Consider the following 20,636-nt stretch of genomic DNA (forward strand, 5'->3'; position numbering starts at 1 on the left):
GCCTAGACATTTTCTGCTTTAGCATTTTTAAAACTATGTTTCTGATAATGTTGTACACATTTTTTTAAAGAAGGCCACATGCAAACTTTGAGAAAATAACAATACTTTTTATAACTAACATTAATGTATTCTTGTGTGTGCAGAAGTGAGCATAAGACTTTGCATCCCACCTTTTCAGATAATAATAATGATGAATGGAAAGGTTACATATCTTTTACAGCTCACCTATCTAAGTGAAAGAGACAAAAATTAACCAAGAAAAAAAGTAATCTAATTTCAGGACATTGATCTTAATGGCTGCTAGTTCTCTCTTTAGATTTCCCATTTAGGTAATCAAAATGTCTACTATCCAAATTACTCCCTCACTTAGACAAAAGGAAAATTATATTTAAACTAGAAAAATTTACTATTTTTATTAAGTCCAGTAGTTACCAAGTTTATTTGAGCACAAAATTTTTCTTCAAGAAATACACATTAGTATACTCCAAGGAAGTTATCTGTAGGATGTAAATGAGTAAATGCTTTCTCAGCTTCTCTGTGAAAGGGCATATCTGTTTAGAATCTAATGGGTCTATAAGCTGAGGTACCAAGATCCCTTTTAGGAAGGGTGTCCCTGGATAGAATATTATTATATATTAATGAATTCTTTGGTAATCCTGAGTATTGTATGGATTTAAAAAACCTGAGAGGGTCTATGTGTTTCATCTACTTGTCAAAATGATTCAGGTTATCAGACTTCCTCTCTAGTTTCAGAGACAGAATTGAGCCCTAATGTCAAAAGAACTCCATTGCGTGTTTTGAATTAATCTATGTATCTAAAATGGTAATAGTTATGTCAAATCCTTACAGGAGCTGAGATAATTGTAACCCTAATAATTTTTTGCCTCTGTGGTTCAGAAGATGTAACACACAGGTGGTCCCATATTTTGAAGATGTTATTTTGTCAGGGAGATGATTATTCTCCCACTTTGTTACAAACTCTTGGCAGTTTACAAACAAGCATAATTAAAATTGGAAAACTAAGAGATTGGTTAATTTGTGTTCATACAGCAATTTTGATTTATGAAATTCAACAGAAATAAGCAAGTTTCAAGCTATGAGATGCTACAATATTTAGTTGTATACAAAGAATCTCATAAAGCCTTTCTTTTTTCCCAGCTTATGGAGAATAATGTCATGGCCAATTCCACCAAGCTGGTGACTGAATTCATCCTCATGGGATTTTCTGATATCTGGGAGCAGCAAATCCTCTATGCTTTGCTGTTCTTTATCATGTACCTGGCAGGTCTGATTGGCAACCTTCTCATCATTACACTTACCATCTTGGACCACAGCCTCCACAGCCCCATGTACTTCTTTCTGAGAACCCTATCATTGCTAGACCTTTGTTTCATCTCTGTCACAGTTCCCAAGGCCATCATTCAATCCCTGACCCAAAACAGTTCCATATCTTTCATGGGGTGTGTAGCACAGGCCTTTTTGGTTGTTTTGTTTGCTTGTGCAGAGCTGGCCTTGCTGACAGTGATGTCCTATGACCGGTATGTAGCCATTTGCTGCCCCCTCTATTATCAGGCCATCATGAGAAGAGCATCTTGTGAACAGATGGTGGCTGCATCATGGCTCAGTGGGGTTATCTCTGGGTTCTTGAACACAGCTGTGACCTTCTCGTTACCATTTTGTGGGTTGAATGTTGTCCATCAGTTCTTCTGTGAGATTCCCTCATTACTCAAACTCTCTTGCTCAGAGAAGAACCTTGCTGAGATTGGAGCTATAATTGTCACAGTGTCCTTGGCTTTCATGTGTTTTATTTCCATCATAATTTCCTATATACAAATCTTTTCCACGGTACTGAGGATCCCATTGGTGGAAGGCAGGTCAAAAGCCTTCTCCACCTGTTTTCCTCACCTCGTGGTTGTCACTGTTTTCCTCAGTACAGGGTCCATTGCTTCCCTAAAGCCAATGTCAGAGTCCTCTTCTGTTTGGGATCTACTAGTGTCTGTCTTCTACAGCATTGTGCCACCCACCCTGAACCCCATCATCTATAGCCTGAAGAACAGGGACATGAAGGCCGCCTTCTGGAGACTTCTGAGAAAATCTGTCTTTAAATGACAACAACAACAGCACAGATACTTTATTCAGTTCAGAGAAGCAAGAGGCCAATTTGATTAATGATAACAGGCTTTCTGTTGTTTAAAAAAGACTTGAACATTTACGCTTATATAGGCATGTGGATTTCATGCTTAACATTTCTTTAATCTAAAATAAAATAGAATTTCTCCAAATCAATGGGTCTTAGGCAATACAAACTTTTTTAATTAAATTCAGTTTTATTGAAATATATTAACATACCATGCAGTCATCTATGGTGTACAATCCACTGTTCACAGTACTATCACATAGTTATGCATTCATCACCACAATCTATTTGTGAACATAGAAAGTTTTTTTTTAAAGAAGTTTTATGGACATATATTCACACTCCATACAATTGATTCAAAGTGTACAATCAATGGCTCTTAGTGAAAACACAGAATTGTAAATTCATCACCACAATTTTAGAGCATTCTCATTACTCTAAAACAAACAAAAAAGAAAGAAAAAATAACAATAAAAAGTTTAATCATGGAAGCTATGATTTTCCTCTTATAAGTGTGTGTTTTAAATTTAAACAAAAGGATTCATTACATAGGTATATTTCTGCAATTCTAACTTTCATTCAGAAATATGTGTTTGAGATCTATGCATGTTATAGTCACCCCATGATGGACATCATATGGTTTCCAACTGTTCCCCTTTTGCAAACTTCAAATAATTATAATGAATATTTTTCACTGTTCTTCCTGTGCAAAAGGAAATAATGTTGGTTAATGATATTCACCATTTTCAGTTCTATAATATGGTCAAATTGTTCTTGTAGGTATATATACTGATTTTCATTCCTAAGAGTAGTGGATAAAAGTGTATTACATATTTTTTTTCAGTTCCACTTGAGTATTTAATATATTCAGAATATTTTTTAAAATATGCACCCCTTTGAATACTAAAATAAAAAAGGCAATTTGATAAACTACTAACTTTTATCTTCTCAGATTTCTAATTAAGATGAACCTCTATGTAGTGAGATTGATAAACAGATAATAGATATACAATTCACTATTTCTCATCTATAAATTCACCTTTCATATGCTTTGCCCATATTTCAGTTGGTACATTCATATTTTTATGTTTAGTAGACATTCATCAATTCTTAATTCTAGACTACTGTTTCTTATGTATAATGCAAAGATTTCTCAGAATCTCATTTGGTATTATTCTGTTCTATGGGGTATTTTACAAATTTAGGAACAATTACTTTGATCAGTTTACATTTATTCATGTTTTTAAATGATTTGCTTTTGTTTACTTGTAAAAACCATTAATTATTCCCTAATAAAATCTTATGTCAATGTTTTACTTATTTTATACATATATTGTCTTTGCCAAACCTGATATCACCCACAGGAAGTCTGAGAAAATAAGGGGTAGGAACCCATTACACAAGGAGATGGCACACAGAAGATCAGTTGGGCATCTCACCAAAATAGGAAGAGAGTTATAGGATTTAGGTAATGGTGGAATTTAGATAAAGTAAAAAGAAGTGATGTTTGATAGACTCAAAGCTAAGTCAGGCTGTATCTAAGTGGGTAGACATTAGGTCTGGTCAAAATAATGACCTGGGTCCTTGTTTCCTGGAAAAAGCAAAGTTAAGAAAAGATATGAATATCTGAACAGAAATCCCTTATCTGCCCCAGGGGATAAGATTGACGCTCATTCTCTGCATCGAAGTGACCAAGTTCTCCAGAAAGGAAGACAGGGTTTCATTCTTACTGATGAAATTCAAACCAGCAAAATGTCTCCTAATCTATGGTTTTAGTCAGCTAGTCTTCTCCATTTGTCAATAAGCAGTAATCACTCAAGAAAGAGGGTTGTATGACACTTAAGGCTGGACAGTATCTTTGGGGAGAACCAAAGCATTCTACTAACTTTGCATCTGTCTATATCTATTATCTCATAAAGCTTTAATTTCCATGAATTAATGGTCTAAGGAAATATTTTCATATGTTAATTTTTATGTGAGGAAATTACGTTATCATCTTTTTTTTTGTTTTTTTTGTTTTTTTTTTTTAATCTTCATTTTATTGAGATATATTCACATACCACGCAGTCATACAAAACAAATCGTACTTTCGATTGTTTACAGTACCATTACATAGTGGTACATTCATCACCCAAATCAATCCCTGGCACCTTCATTAGCACACACACAAAAATAACAAGAATAATAATTAGAGTGAAAAAGAGCAATTGAAGTAAAAAAGAACACTGGGTACCTTTGTCTGTTTGTTTCCTTCCCCTATTTTTCTACTCATCCATCCATAAACTAGACAAAGTGGAGTGTGGTCCTTATGGCTTTCCCAATCCCATTGTCACCCCTCATAAGCTACATTTTTATACAACTGTCTTCGAGATTCATGGGTTCTGGGTAGTAGTTTGATAGTTTCAGGTATCCACCACCAGCTACCCCAATTCTTTAGAACCTAAAAAGGGTTGTCTAAAGTGTGCATAAGAGTGCCCACCAGAGTGACCTCTCGGCTCCTTTTGGAATCTCTCTGCCACTGAAGCTTATTTCATTTCCTTTCACATCCCCCTTTTGGTCAAGAAGATGTTCTCTGTCCCACGATGCCAGGTCTACATTCCTCCCCGGGAGTCGTATTCCACGTTGCCAGGGAGATTCACTCCCCTGGGTGTCTGATCCCATGTAGGGGGGAGGGCAGTGATTTCACCTTTTAAGTTGGCTTAGCTAGAGAGACAGGGCCACATCTGAGCAACAAAGAGGCATTTGGGAGGAGGCTCTTAGGCACAACCATAGGGAGGCCTAGCCTCTCCTTTGCAGCAACCGTCTTCCCAAGGGTAAAACCTGTGGTAGAGGGCTCAACCCATCAAACCACCAGTCCCCTATGTCTGTGGTCATGTTAGCAACCATGGAGGTGGGGTAGGCAAATACCCCTGCATTCTCCACAGGCTCCTCAAGGGGGCACTACATCTTTTTTTTTCCTTGTTTTTCTTTTTTTTTTTTTTTTTAACTTTCCCTTCTTTTTTAAATCAACTGTATGAAAAAAAAAGTTAAAAAGAAAACAAACATACAATAAAAGAACATTTCAAAGAGACCATAACAAGGGAGTAAGAAAAAGACAACTAACCTAAGATAACTGCTTAACATCCAACATGTTCCTACTTTACCCCAAGAAAGTTACCTGATATAGAAACATTTCTGTGAACTTGCTCCTACTATATCCATCAGAAATTAACAGACCATAGTCATTCCTGGGCATCCCCAGAACCTTAAATCGCTTATCTGTTCTTCTTGGATTATTATTCCCCCTTCCTTAATTGCTCTCTATTGCTAGTTCCCCTACATTCTACATTATAAGCCATTTGTTTTACATTTTTCAAAGTTCACATTAGTGGTAGCATATAATATTTCTCTTTTTGTGCCTGGCTTATTTTGCTCAGCATTATGTCTTCAAGGTTCATCCATGTTGTCATATGTTTCACGAGATCGTTCCTTCTTACTGCCGCATAGTATTCCATCGTGTGTATATACCACATTTTATTTATCCACTCATCTGTTGAAGGACATTTGGGTTGTTTCCATCTCTTGGCAATTGCGAATAATGCTGCTATGAACATTGGCGTGCAGATATCTGTTCGTGTCACTGCTTTCTGATCTTCCGGGTATATACCGAGAAGTGCAATCGCTGGATCGAATGGTAACTCTATATCTAGTTTTCTAAGGAATTGCCAGACTGACTTCCAGAGTGGCTGAACCATTATACAGTCCCACCAACAATGAATAAGAGTTCCAATTTCTCCACATCCCCTCCAGCATTTGTAGTTTCCTGTTTGTTTAATGGCAGCCATTCTAACCGGTGTCAAATGGTATCTCATTGTGGTCTTAATTTGCATCTCTCTAATAACTAGTGAAGCTGAACATTTTTTCATGTGTTTCTTGGCCATTTGTATTTCCTCTTCAGAGAACTGTCTTTTCATATCTTTTGCCCATTTTATAATTGGGCTGACTGTGCTATTGTCATTGAGTTGTAGGATTTCTTTATATATGCAAGATATCAGTCTTTTGTCAGATACATGGTTTCCAAAAATTTTTTCCCATTGAGTTGGCTGCCTCTTTACCTTTTTGAGAAATTCCTTTGAGGTGCAGAAACTTCTAAGCTTGAGGAGTTCCCATTTATCTATTTTCTCTTTTGTTGCTTGTGCTTTGGGTGTAAAGTCTAGGAAGTGGCCGACTAATACAAGGTCTTGAAGATGTTTTCCTACAATATCTTCTAGGAGTTTAATGGTACTTTCTTTTATATTGAGATCTTTGGTCCATTTTGAGTTAATTTTTGTGTAGGGGGTGAGGTAGAGGTCCTCTTTCATTGTTTTGGATATGGATATCCAACTCTCCCAGCCCCAATTGTTGAAAAGACCATTATGACTCAGTTCAGTGACTTTGGGGGCCTTATCAAAGATCAGTCGGCCATAGATCTGAGGGTCTATCTCCGAATTCTCAATTCGATTCCATTGATCTATATGTCTATCTTTGTGCCAGTACCATGCTGTTTTGGCAACTGTGGCTTTATAATAAGCTTCAAAGTCAGGGAGTGTAAGTCCTCCCACTTCGTTTTTCTTTTTTAGAGTGTCTTTAGCAATTCGAGGCATCTTCCCTTTCCAAATAAATTTGATAACTAGCTTTTCCAAGTCTGCAAAGTAGGTTGTTGGAATTTTGATTGGGATTGCATTGAATCTGTAGATGAGTTTGGGTAGAATTGACATCTTAATGACATTTAGTCTTCCTATCCATGAACATGGAATATTTTTCCATCTTTTAAGGTCCCCTTCTATTCTTTTAGTAGAGTTATGTAGTTTCTTTGTATAGGTCTTTTACATCTTTGGTTAAGTTTATTCCTAGGTACTTGATTTTTTTAGTTGCTATTGAAAATGGTATCTTTTTCTTGAGTGTCTCTTCAGTTTGTTCATTTCTAGCATATAGAAACATTACTGACTTATGTGCATTAACCTTGTATCCCGCTACTTTGCTAAATTTGTTTATTAGCTCTAGTAGCTGTATTGTCGATTTCTCAGGGTTTTCTAGATATAAGATCATATTATCTGCAAACAATGACAGTTTTACTTCTTCTTTTCCAATTTGGATGCCTTTTATTTCTTTGTCTTGCTGGATTGCCCTGGCTAGCACTTCCAGCACAATGTTGAATAACAGTGGTGACAGCGGGCATCCTTGTCTTGTTCCTGATCTGAGAGGGAAGGCTTTCATTCTCTCACCATTGAGTACTATGCTGGCTGTGGGTTTTTCATATATGCTCTTTATCATGTTGAGGAAGTTTCCTTCAATTCCTACCTTTTGAAGTGTTTTTATCAAAAAGGGATGTTGGATTTTGTCAAATGCTTTTTCAGCATTCTATTGAGATGATCAACTGATTTTTCCCTTTTGACTTGTTAATGTGTTGTAATACATTATTATTTTCTTATGTTGAACCATCCTTGCATGCCTGGAATGAACCCCACTTGGTCATGGTGTATGATTTTTTAATGTGTCTTTGGATTTGATTTGCAAGTATTTGTTGAGGATTTCTGCATCTATATTCATTAGGGAGATTGGCCGGTAGTTTTCCTTTTTTGTAGCATCTTTGCCTGGTTTTGGTATTAGATTGATGTTAGCTTCATAGAATGAGTTAGGTAGTGTTCCATTTTCTTCAATGTTTGAAAGAGTTTGAGTAAGATTGTTGTCAGTTCTTTCTGGAAAGTTTGTAGATTCCCCTGTGAAGCCATCTGGCCCTGGCATTTATTTGTGGGAAGATTTTTGATGACTGATTGGATCTCTTGCTTGTTGATGGGTTGGGGTGAGGTCTTCTATTTCTTCTTTGGTCAGTCTAGGTTGTTCATATGTTTCCAGGAAATTGTCCATTTCCTCTGCATTATCCAGTTTGTTGCCTTACAGTTGTTCATAGTATCCTCTTATAATTTTTTTAATTTCTTCAGGATCTGCAGTTATGTCACCTTTTTCATTCATTATTTTGTTTACTATGGGTCTCTCTCTTTTTGATTTTGTCAGTCTAGCTAGGGGCTCTGTCAATCTTGTTGATCTCTCAAAGAACCAACTTTTGGTGATATTTATCCTCTCTATTGTTTTTTGTTCTCTATGTCATTTATTTCTGTTTTAATCCTGTTTTATTTCTTTTCTTCTACTTGGTTTAGGATTTGGTTGCTGTTCATTTCTAGCTTCTTCAGTTTGATCCATTAGTTCTTTGATTTTGGCTCTTTCTTCCTTTTCATATATGCGTTTAGTGCTATAAATTTCCCCCCTTAGCACTGTTTTTTGCTGCATCCCATAGGTTTGGTATGTTGTGTTCTCATTTTCATTCGTCTCTATATATTTAGCAATTTCTCTTGCTATTTCTTCTTTAACCCACTGATTGTTTAGAGTGGTGTTGTTTAACCTCCAGGTATTTGTGAATTTTCTAAGTCTCTGATGGTTATTGACTTCTAATTGTATTCCATTGTGGTCAGAGAATGTGCTTTGAATAATTTCAATCTTTTTAAATTTATTGAGGCTTCTTTTATGTCCCAGCATATGATCTATTCTGGAGAAAGTTCCATGAGCACTAGAAAAGTATGTGTATCCTGGTGATTTGGGATGTAATGTCCTGTATATGTCTGTTAAATCTAATTCATTTATCAGATTGTTTAGGTTTTCAATTTTCTTATTGGTCTTCTGTCTGGTTGATCTATCTATAGGAGAGAGTGATGTGTTGAAGTCTCCCACAATTATTGTGGAAACATCAATTGCTTCCTTTAGTTTTGCCAGTGTTTCTCTCATGTATTTTGTGGCACCTTCATTGGATGCATAGACATTTACGATTGTTATTTCTTCTTGCTGAATTGCCCCTTTTATTAGTATGTAGTGGCCTTCTTTGTCTCTCAAAACATCCCTGCATTTGAAGTCTATTTTATCTGAGATTAATATTGTTACACCTGCTTTCTTTTGGCTGTAGCTTGCATGAAATATTTTTTTCCATCCTTTCACTTTCAGTTTCTTTGTGTCCCTGTGTCTAAGATGAGTCTCTTGTATGCAACATATTGATGGTTCATTTTTTTTGATCCATTCTGCGAATCTATATCTTTTAATTGGGGAGTTTAGTCATTTACATTCAACGTTATAACCGTGAAGGCATTTCTTGAATCAGCCATCTTATCCTTTGGTTTATGTTTGTCATATTTTTCCCCTCTGTCTATTAATATCCTTTATTGTACCCATACCGAATCTCTTTAGTACTGAACCTTTCTCCAAGTCTCTCTGTCCTTTCTTTGTTTCTCTGTCTGTCGGGCTCCCTTTAGTATCTCCAGTAGGGCAGGTCTCTTGTTAGCAAATTCTCTCAGCATTTGTTTGTCTGTGAAAAATTTAAGCTCTCCCTCAAATTTGAAGGAGAGCTTTGCTGGATAAAGTATTCTTGGCTGGAGATTTTTCTCACTCAGAATTTTAAATATATCGTGCCACTGCCTTCTCTCCTCGATGGTGGCTGCTGTGTAGTCACTACTTAGTCTTATGCTGTTTCCTTTGTATGTGGTGAATTGCTTTTCTCTTGCTGCTTTCAGAACTTGCTCCTTCTCTTCTGTGTTTGACAGTGTGATCAGTATATGTCTCGGAGTGGTGTTTATTTGGATTTATTCTATTTGGGGTTCGCCTAAACATTTACGATTTGTGTATTTATGTTGTTTAGAAGATTTGGGAATTTTTCCCCAACAATTTCTTGAATACTCTTCCTAGACCTTTACCCTTTTCTTCCCCTTCTGGGACACCAATGAGTCTTATATTTGGATGTTTCATATTATCTATCATATCCCTGAGGTCCATTCGATTTTTTCAATTTTTTCCCCATTCTTTCTTTTATGCTTTCATTTTCCATTTTTGTCATCTTCCAGGTCACTGATTCGTTGTTCAACTTCCTCTAGTCTTGTACTATGAGTGTCCAGAATGTTTTTTAATTTGGTCAACAGTTTCTTTAATTCCATAAGATCATCCATTTTTAATTAGTCTTGCAATGTCTTCTTTATGCTCTTCTAGGGTCTTCTTGATTTCCTTTGTCTCCCATACTATGGTCTCATTGTTCATCTTTAGTTCTTTGAGGTAGCTGCTCTAGGTGCTGTTGTCTCTTCTGATCTTTTGATTGGGTGCTTGGCTTGGGTTATCCATATCGTCTGGTTTTTTCATATGCTTTATAATTTCTGTTGTTTTTGGCCTCGTGGCATTTGCTGAACTTGATAGGGGTTCTTTTAGGATTTGTAGACCCAATTGAAGTCCTTATCTCTAATTTATCAGATCTACAGCTTCATGGAGTACACTTTCTCTAACTAACCAGCAAGGTGGCGTCCACGAGCCACCTGTTTCTCCACAAGCCAGTTCTCCGCTGCTTAGCCTTTTTGGTGAGTGGGGGAGTGAGTCTGGTGGGTCCAATTGGGTGTACCAAGCTTGCATGTGTAGTTGGTGTTGCCTGCCCTGTATATGGGGCGTGTTTCTGGGCAGTCAGGGAGGGGGGTGTGGCTCTAACAATCAAATCTCCCTGGTGATCCTAGAGTTTTAAGGCTGCTGCAGTAGTCTAATCCTTCAGTTCAGTCCTGCCACAGTTTGTCTCTGCCACTAACCCACAAGTCCTTGGTATTGGCGTATGGCTCCTGAGACTTGCAAGTGGGCCCCTCTTCCAGGCCGTGCACCCCCTGGTCCTCTGTTGAGGGATGACTGTGCTATGTCACAGGTGAGTGCCGTCCCCCCAGGGCAGTTCTGGGCTGCTGGGCTTTGTAGGGAGGCTCCCAGTCTGCTGAAATGATGGCTGAATGGGGCTTTGTTAATTCACACTGCTCTACCTTCCCAACTCTGGGACAATCAGCTGAGGTTGCAGGGAAGGCTAATGTCCACGCCCAGTTTTGTGGTGTGTGCCTGTTATTTGAAGCACTTCCGTCACACTGGGTTTTCTGGGGCAGTTCTGGGCTATGGGGCTGGCGATGGGCAGGAGTGTTCCTGTCCACCAGGATGATGGCTGTGAGCGGACACCCCCCTTTTCTTGGGAAGTTGTGGTGTTTAGTGAATTTTCTCAGCCACTGGATTATTGCGTTTTGTCTCAGAGCTCTCCTAGTTCTGCTCTTGACTTGAACTGCCCAAATTGCAGGTCTTTGAAGCTTTCTGTATTGGGCTTCTTAGAGTAATTGTTTTAGGAAAAGAAAAAAGGATTAAAAAAAAAAAAAAGGGCCCTCCTCAGAGATCTAATGGGTTATTGAAATGCTAAGAGACAAAGCAACCAGGGCCATTAAGGAAAGGTCCACAGGGCAGAGAGATCAGCTTTTCTTCGGGATTTGCATATGCACCTCAAGGCCTGAGCTCGGGCCTGAGCTCTGCCCTTCACCTTTCTATGTTCACCAGAACTCCAAAAATCCTCCGCTTTTATTTTGGAGTTTATCGTGCTGTGTTTTTCTATGCCTGTCTCCTCTCTGCTGGGCTGGCTGCTCTCAGATTCTCTGGTGTCTGGTCTCAGTCTATCTATGGTTGGAGTTTGGATCAGTAGAATGAGTTTCCGATAAGGGCTGCCACTGCAGTTCTCCCTTCTCCTTCCCAGACCTGACAGCCCCTCCTCCCATGGGACTGAGCCTGGCAGGGAGGGGCGCGGTTCCCCTGGCCGCAAAAACTTACAGATTTCGCTGATCTCAGCAGTTCCATGTTTTCATGAGTGTTGTATGAAGTATGCCCAAAGTCAGATTGCTCTGTGGTGTCCAGTCCACGCAGTTCCTGGCTTTCTACCTACTTCCCTGGAGGAGTAACTAAAACATACAGCTCACCAGTCTGCCATCTTGCACCGCCTCCCTCGTGTTAAAATCACTATATCTTTTTAATGTAATTTTATTGAGACACATTCACACCATAGAATCCATCTGAAGTATACAATCAGTGGTTCACAGTGTCATCACATAGTTGTGCATTCATTACCATGATCAATTTTGGAACTTTGCATTATTCCAGAAAAAGAAATAAAAAGATAAAAAGAAGACCCCAAACATCCCTGACAGCTTCTCCACTGTTGTTACTGACCCCTAGTATTGTACTCTACCTAATTTAAGACTAACAATAAAGGTAGGCTAACTAAAACAATGTAATATTGTCAAAGATAGATATATAGATGAGTGGAACAGAATAAAACATCCAAAAGTAGATTCATACAAACACGGGCAGCTGACTTTTTCTTTTCTTTTTCTCTATAGCTGTACAATCACTATCAAAGATCAGGGCTACTAGATTACAGCTTAATAACTTCTGGCTATTCTAATACACTAGAAACTAAAAAGAAATATCTATGTATATGCAATATCAATATAATTTAAAATTAAAAAGTCACATCATATATATAATGGGTTCAACTCCCCCTTAAACATAGGACATGCCCCACTCTAGAGGAGAGTAATCATGGATTTTCCCCCAGTCTTCTGGACCTACTTCTCATAAATGAAAATTTACAGTCACCATATTTTGCTCTTTATTTAAAATAATATGAAATATCAACTTGGGGATGCCAATTCTAAATTATAATAAAATGATAAACATTGATGATATACCCATAACAAGTAAAAAACTGTTCTAGATTTGGGGGAAGAGATAAAGAGAAAACTGTCCCCAATTTTCATGGCACATTGAACTGCCTTATCTGGCTTTGATTCTGATCCTTACAAAGTTGTACAACATATTGAGCAACCTCCTCCATGGGAGTTGGAAGCAGGGATAGTCAAAGCAAATTATTGCCTCTCCCAAGTAACAGAAGATAGGAACCTCAGAACCACATCTTCTGAAACCTCATCCAATATTTTGGTGCCAAACCATGGTGTTGCTGTTAATTGATAGAAAATTTCCACAGGCTGGAAGGATGCTGCACAGTGTGCAGCTGCCAGGTTGTTAAGGCTAATAATGACCTGGGGAAAAATGTCCCTCAGGGAGCAAATGCTTATAAAGCCTGTGTTCATCTCCTGTAGGACACCAGCCTGGCAGGTCCACCAAGGACCTGATGACCCATTATCAGGGGCAGCAGACAACCCTGGTGGGGTCATTTTTCAGGTGCGGGATATAGCCTTATATTAACTGAGCTTTGCTTCTACACATTATTTCCTAACAAGATAAAAAATTTTTATAGTGGTTTGCATAAAGCCTACATACTAAACATTTTAGTAAATGTTTTACCGAATATTTAGGAAGGTTTCAAACAAAAAGGAAATACAGTTAAGAGTATTATTTAGTGTGGAGAAGAGATTGCAGACCTCTGTTGACTTTGAATGAAGTCAAGTCCTCCTAACAGGTCTGTAAACAATGTGAGAACAAAATGTGTGAAACATCAGTTCCTGACTCTAGAAAGGAATTCTTTAGACAAGGCAGGGCAAATGCAATACTAGATGATTTCATGACATTGGCAGGTTATTCAGCTAAAATAACACACTAATTCACAAATATATAACTAACTAAAACCAGAAGAGGTTTGGAAATAGTTTTCAGCTGTGATTGTCTTGAGATTAAATCATTGTAAACCTGAAAGTTTATCTTGACCTTGCCACACATTTACCAAACATCCCTGTAAGTGCCTCCTTTCAAAACCCCAGATCCTCAAAGTTGAGGCAAATTTTAAATGTTTCTTTCTCCACTATATTCCTTAGATTTGTACAATTTGCTAAAATATATGTGTAAAATAAATGCCTGTAGAATCAACTAAGATTAATCCATATTTATTTTATTTTTCTTAGCCTTTTAGGCTTAATTCATCAGAAGTTATTCATCACAGAAGCAAAGACAGAGATCTTTACATAGTTTTCTGTTGCATCCCCAGAAACTAGAAATCTTCCTGAAACAAATGTATCCTCAATAATCATTAGTTGAATAATTGAAAAAGACATTTCATTTTAGAAGGTTTTAGCACTAGGAAGTAAAATTTCATTAAATTTTTAAAAATTCTTTTTTGTTTTTATTTTTCCTGCATAGTTTTCCAAGGTTGAAGAGTTGTGTTAGAATCTGGAGGTCAAAGAAATTAACTGAATTTTACAAGCTCACACAGAATTCCATGTCAAGGGAGAGTTGGCAACAAAAGAACAGTACCTAAATTATTTCCAAACTCACCAATTCTTCCCCAATTTCTACTTAAGTATGGTAAAATGTTGTCTTGTGAGAAGAAACATCATTGGCTTTTGATAGAGTCATCTTGGATATTCTTTCTACTTTGCAAGCAGGAGGTAAGTTCCATATGTAGGCATGTGATCATGCTAGTGGGGAAAAGAAAGATGCTTTTTTCCATATTGACTGAAAATTTCAATGTGAGAACAAAGCTGGTTTTGCACATGTCTGCTGACATTATTAAAATTGTTCATTCCCTGAATTTCCAAAGGGCTTAACTGAAATGGCAAGGAATTTTAATGGATTATCCAACAAACTTAGAGAGGCACTAACAGGAAACCTGTTTGAATATAGTTAAAACCACATCTCTGGGCCTCATCTGTCTGGGAACTAATGAAGGCAGAGTAGAAGCAGTTACCTGATTGCCCTTCCAGACTATACTTCCAACAGACGTAGAGTAATAGTATTTTGACCCAAGGCAAGGCTAAATACAAAAAACCAGTTAATTCTTATTTGAAGGGAACTTTTGAAGATTGTAAACATCTTTTTCAAGTATTTTTTTTTAAAAAAGATTATTAAATATATTGTGCACATATTAGGGCTTTCATTGTAAATATGGAGAACTGGACCAATTCTCAAGTTTTTTGCATGTGTGTTGAGGGGCAATGGATGCTTTCTTAAACTTGTCATATAATATTTCCTATCATGCCTGCTCTATGTGCTGGGAATGCTAGGTAAGGACTGAAGATGGTGAAAATACAGTGTTACATACTGGTCAGTTTTGAATTCAGAAGTTAATTCAGTTCTTCCATCCTGGAGGCTGTTTTCCTCCCATTGTTACCAAAAATGGGGACATATTTTTTTTTGTAAAAGAGAGATCTCAAAAATTATAGCCAACAATTCAATAACATCAACAAGTTTCAGGTACTGTTATAAGAGACTTTCATAGATTACTCCATTTAACCTTTACAATGATTCTGCAGAAGGGAGAGTTATGCCCATTACAAAATGAAGAACTTGAAAAGTGAGGTGCACAGTGTTTTGTGACTGATAACAGGCAGTCCCCAGGCAGTTAATGACCAGATTCTGTGCACTTAACAAACTGAACTACCCCAGCAGCAAAGGGTTAAATGATAACTTAGAGTAGGAAATACTGTAGAAAACTGGAAGATTTACCCTTGAAGCCTTGCTTTATTCCAAGGAACAAGTCTCCACCATTTGGGGGCATTCTTTCTTATGCATTTCTCTTCTCCTTGCTGAAGAATTATTCCACATTTCTATTGCCTTAGTTTGTTTCTTTGTTTGTTTCTATTTTACTTCACACTTCTTGAATTATTTTGAGCGTAGATCAGCGAGCACCTTAAAATTGAATACACAATGACCAAAGTCCATATTTTAAGAACAGAAACACATATTTCAGGTGGACGTTTTGTGGAATGTGGCTCACAGTCTGTAGAGGAATTGGGTGAATTCTCTGGACACAGGTGCAGATACAGGCAATAGGGAGTGTTCTTGTCACAGAAACCTGGCAACCTGCACAGGAGGATCCTGCCTAGAAGAGTCCGGAATATTTGTTTGAGTGTAAATCCTTAATGGGGTTCCTAGTGTAAATTTTTCCAGCCCAGTCAACATCCAAAGTTGAAATACTGAGATACAGAAAATTATATGTATTTAATGCCCCCATTTTTAATAGATGGCTTATCATTCAATTTTAAATTAAAGTATTTTATATATGTAACCCATAATAACTGTATAAAGAGAGAAAATACAGTCAGAACAAATGAAAGCCACTTGCAATCCCACTGATAGTGAAAACTTTTATTAACTTTATAATTATATGCACATTTGTATAGGTTAAATTAACAATGAGGAGGTTAAAATGTATAACTTTTTCACCCAAGAGTACAATGAAACTGTCATCAAATGCTAATGGATATATAACCCCTTATTTTTCAAAGCCATCTTGGAATTCTATTTTTATTTAAAACTAATTATTTATCTTGTCTCCAATTAGCAGATGCTTAGGACACCTCAGTTTACTAACCATTATAAACAATGTCAATAGGAATAAATTTTACAGATTAAAATTGCCCATTCATCCGATTCTTTACATACCATATTTTTATAGGAATGGAAGCTTGCACTCATTTTTTAAGGCTTGCAATATTGTCTTGGTTTTCTCTAAAAGAAAAGTGATGTCCATTTCCATTTCCACCAGTTATTCATGGGAGACATCCCTAAATACTCAATGTTGATTCAACCAGGTATCAACTAGAGGCTCAAGTTGAGTAAGATTGGCCAAAACCCATTTCTACACTGTGGCTTTTGCAGAAGAGTGACTAATTCTCTCTAGTATGAAGCCTTTTGAAGAGGCTTTAGTATTCTTGTGCTATAGAGAAGAATAAATGTTCAAGTTAAACTTAGGTTTCAGCCCTCTGCTTTTGGCCATATAATGTGCCCAGATGAATGCAATTGGACAAATGCCTTCACATTTCATCACATGTCACAGCCCGTGAGTTAGTTGAACCTGATACCTACATTGCAGCGATTGTGACAGATCCCCTGTAGGAAGTAGAGGGAGTTATTTCTATGGATTCATCCAGGAAGTTCTAGCAGATGCCATCTAGTGGAGAAAAAAGGAAGCCTAGGATGCTTTTAATTGTCCAATGACTTCTACTAACCCTATAGAATCAGGTCCAGTTCAAGTGGGAAGTAAACATACCAAACATGTCTGTTGTTCATATTGTTCATTGTTGTTAAACAATGTCTTAGATTCAGAGTAAGGATTTTCAGCTCTAAACTCTAAGCACCACCATCTGTAGGGAGACATATTTAAGAGTGGTATAGTGGATTTCAGTGACAAAATTAAACATAAACACAAGAACAGTAAATCAGGCTAGAGTTTTATTATTAAATTATTTTATTTTATTTTATTTTATTTGCCTGTTTTAAAATACTATTTTAAACAGTTGATTCCATCCACTATATGGGAGCATGTGTATCTAGTAAAATATACTAAAGAATGGCAATTATGCAAACCAAAACATAATAATAATTTAACTCTTCAAGTTTAGTTTTGTGCATGAGAGATGGGATTGTTCTAGGAACATTTCATTTTATTCCACAAGGATGTCAATTGGGTTCACACATCTGGGCAGTTTTTTGAGACATCACTGTTGCTATTTTTCACTCACTTGTAAATAATAGTTTTGTCCTCAGGGACCATTTATTCTTAAATGACACTTGCCACTTCCCTTTACCACACATTAAGGAGTACCTGTTTCAAGCATCAGATCCCCAGAAAGGAGTGGGATCTTTGTGTGATGGAAGTGCTGGGTGAGGGACTGAGACATGCACATGGGGTGGGACATTATTATACCTGTTTAGTGGTAACAGGCAAGTTGCTCTTGGCAGTGGATGTGGCACATTCAGCAGAGATTTGTGAGTCTGGCCTTGTTGCTTGCTCAGAGATGTGGTACATGTGTTTGTAGAGTCCTTTTGAGGGTAAATCTAGTGAGGGGACTTTTTCCCTCGACCTCAATATGAAGACAGGCTCCTGCAGGCATGTGATGTTTGGCAAACGTTAGGATGTATTTTGGGTTCTGGAAATAACTAACTTTATTTTGTTACTTCATTAATTTGTGAACTTTTGATCAGAAATGCAAATTTTTCTGGAGTTTGATCATGGCTTCATACCTCATATTCCTTTAACTTGCCTCAGCTGATTGAAACGTTAATTGATGTTTAAAGAGGCATCATTTCTTCAGGGGGCAGGTGAACCCAGTGGCTGAAAGCACCAACAACAAAGTCAGATTCCTTGAGCCTGGTCTCAACCCACCCCACCCCATCTCTCTGTGCCTCAATATCCCCAACTGTAAATGATGATAGAGGTGCTCTGAAGAGTGACTATACAGAGTATTGGAGCATGTTGAAGGTGCACAATAAGCACTGCCTGAGTGCTGCCTGATTTATTATTAGCAACTTATTTCAATTACATTTAAAAACTAACATTTATTAGTATATTAGTTTCCTAATGCTTCCCAGCAAATTACCTAAATTTTAGTGGCTTAACCAACACAGACTTATTATGTTAGTGCTTTAAAGGTCAGAAGTCCAAAATGGGTGTCACTGAATGCAAATCAAGATATCTACAAGACTGTGTTCCTTGTGGAGGATTTTTGGGAGAAGGCATTCCTTGCCTCCTCCAGCTTCTAGAGCTGCCCACACCCCTTGGCTCATGGTCCCACACCAGCAATCACATCACTTCAATATCTGCTCCATCATCACATTTCCTTTTCTCGCTCTCTTGCTTCCCTCTGTACCTACTATGGGTCAGTGTAATCATGTTGGGGTATCCAGATAATCTGGAATAAACTCCTCACTTCAAAATCTTTAACTTAATCACATCAGCGAATGCCATTTGTCCAAGAATATGTTCATTGGTTCCAGGGATTAGAACATGTATATCTTTGAGGGACCATTATTGTGCCTAACAGAGTTCATTTCATTTAACACTAAACTAAACCCATCTCATATTACATTTAATAAAATCAGAACATAATAAGCCTATGACTTTTATATGACACAATTTTTTTTCTAATAGGAATACTTGCTGCTAAGCAAACCATGTATAATGGCTGTCTTTGTTTTATTTGTTAATATAAACATGAATTAACATTTACAGTAAAATCTCTGAATAGACAATAATATTTTAAGCTACATTTATCTTTTACAAAATAATTGGGACCTAACTGAATGCAGAACTATCCTAGTAAAGGCATATTCAGAAGAGAGAGGAAGTAATGAATCCCTTGTTTACTGTAAATTACACTGATTTTTTGGTATTCTGTTCAAGAAATTGTATTGAGTTTGTTTCAATGAATAATGGTCTTAAATATGGAGCTATAAAACCTCTCTGATTTATATGCACAACTTGTATTGCTGTTTGAAATTAGAAACCTTTGATTATTTCTGCTTGTGAGAATTAAGTTTTTTATTATAAAACTTAAGTGGACCTTATTTTATGGCAAATTTATTTGGATCTAAGATAAACACAAAGGACTGGCATTTTTAAAAATTTATGTCCTTTAATCATATTTCACAGAACATACCTGAAGGTATTTTAAAGGGTTTCTACCAGGAGTGTATCCTCTTAAACAGTATAAAAATTAAACCATTTGCATATTAATAACCTGCATTTATTCAATTCTCTTTAATTTACTTATTCAACAAATATTTACTATGTGCCAGGCATTCTTTCAGATGGTGGGAACACACAGTATATACAACAGATAAAATCCTTGCTCACTGTGAGCAGGTGACAAATCATATATACTGTGTATACATTAGATCATGTTCAGAAATTTGAAAAAATCTAAAACCATGAGGTAAACTGTTCTGAGGTTGCTATTTTAAATGAATGTACAGAACAGGTGCCTCTGAGAAGGTGACTGTTCAGCCAGCACCTGAAGGATGCAAGGGACGACCCTGCACAGATGTGGGGAGGAGACTCTAGACAGAGGGAGCAGCAGAGGCAGAGGCTCAGGGTGCAGAGGACCAGTGAGGAGTCTGCTCGAGCTGCAGCATGGGGGCAAGTGGGCAGGATGGGGCAGGGGATGATTTCATGGGGTGAAGGAGTAAAACTAGATGGGCCTTACACTGGGATATGAAGCCACCATTGCAGGATTTGGAACAGAGTTTGCCATGGTCTGACCTAAGATTCTGTAGTCTACTTTGAATGTTGTGTTAAGACTTAGACTGACAGGTTATAAGGCAGAAGGCACGGGGATTGTGGGGGAAGTTTCTGGAATAACCCAAGTGAAATGTAATGATGGGTAAAAGCATATTACTACTAGCCATGGAGGTGGTAAGAAACATAGAAATGTGTAATTGAAATGATTTTACACTTTTTGAGTGAAGTGTCTGAATAAATTTGATGTGACAAGGGGATGATTGTCCCTCTCCCTTAGTATGAACTAGCTTCATTAGGAAGTGTGGGGAGACTACAATAACGTGACTCTCTGTTATGTGAATGGATTTTAAATTAGCTATGAAATGTGTTTTTAGGGAACAGCCTCAAGTGTTTTTTGGAAACTGAATGGAACAGAAGTGGATAGAGATGAGGCCAGATAAGCTAAAACCAACTGCTGTCTGACTGTAGATTTTTGTCCACAGGGTATATATATGGGAGGCTAACAAACTAGACAGTAGACTGGATGTATATTTAGAATAACTGGAATGTATCAATCAGAGGGAAATGTGGAGTGAGGCAATTTAAGTTTGATGTTGTTTGTTATTGCATCAATTAAATTGTAGATATTAGAATTTATTGATTATATTTTGTTGCTTCTACTGGTCATTTACTATTTGTGGTAAAAGATGAACAGAT

General features: G+C 37.2%; 1 protein-coding gene and 1 long non-coding RNA gene across 3 annotated transcripts; one reads left to right on the forward strand and one right to left on the reverse strand.

The window, feature by feature from the left end:
* The first annotated feature begins 1,176 nt into the window (after positions 1 to 1,176).
* LOC119524703 (olfactory receptor 14A16-like) lies at positions 1,177 to 2,109 on the forward strand. Its single transcript, XM_037823374.1, has one exon. The coding sequence runs from the start codon at positions 1,177 to 1,179 to the stop codon at positions 2,107 to 2,109; it is 933 nt and encodes a 310-aa protein (XP_037679302.1).
* Positions 2,110 to 2,244: 135 nt separating this feature from the next.
* On the reverse strand, positions 2,245 to 17,965 carry LOC119524712. 2 transcript variants are annotated; one of them, XR_005214868.1, is made up of 6 exons: positions 17,945 to 17,965; positions 16,971 to 17,064; positions 15,425 to 15,800; positions 14,255 to 14,397; positions 2,757 to 2,840; positions 2,245 to 2,421 (listed from the first exon to the last, which is right to left on the reverse strand). It is a non-coding gene; the product is annotated as an uncharacterized LOC119524712 (long non-coding RNA). The 2 variants fall into 2 exon arrangements; XR_005214867.1 differs by lacking the exons at positions 2,245 to 2,421; positions 2,757 to 2,840 and having other exon boundaries at positions 12,810 to 14,397.
* Between the last annotated feature and the right edge of the window lie 2,671 nt (positions 17,966 to 20,636).

The sequence above is a fragment of the Choloepus didactylus genome (assembly GCF_015220235.1).
Source record: "Choloepus didactylus isolate mChoDid1 chromosome 11 unlocalized genomic scaffold, mChoDid1.pri SUPER_11_unloc4, whole genome shotgun sequence".
Taxonomy (NCBI): domain Eukaryota; kingdom Metazoa; phylum Chordata; class Mammalia; order Pilosa; family Megalonychidae; genus Choloepus; species Choloepus didactylus.

Excerpts from the sequence above, each read along its gene's own strand:
- LOC119524703 (XM_037823374.1), top strand. The coding sequence starts at position 1,177 with ATGGCCAATTCCACCAAGCTGGTGACTGAATTCATCCTCATGGGATTT.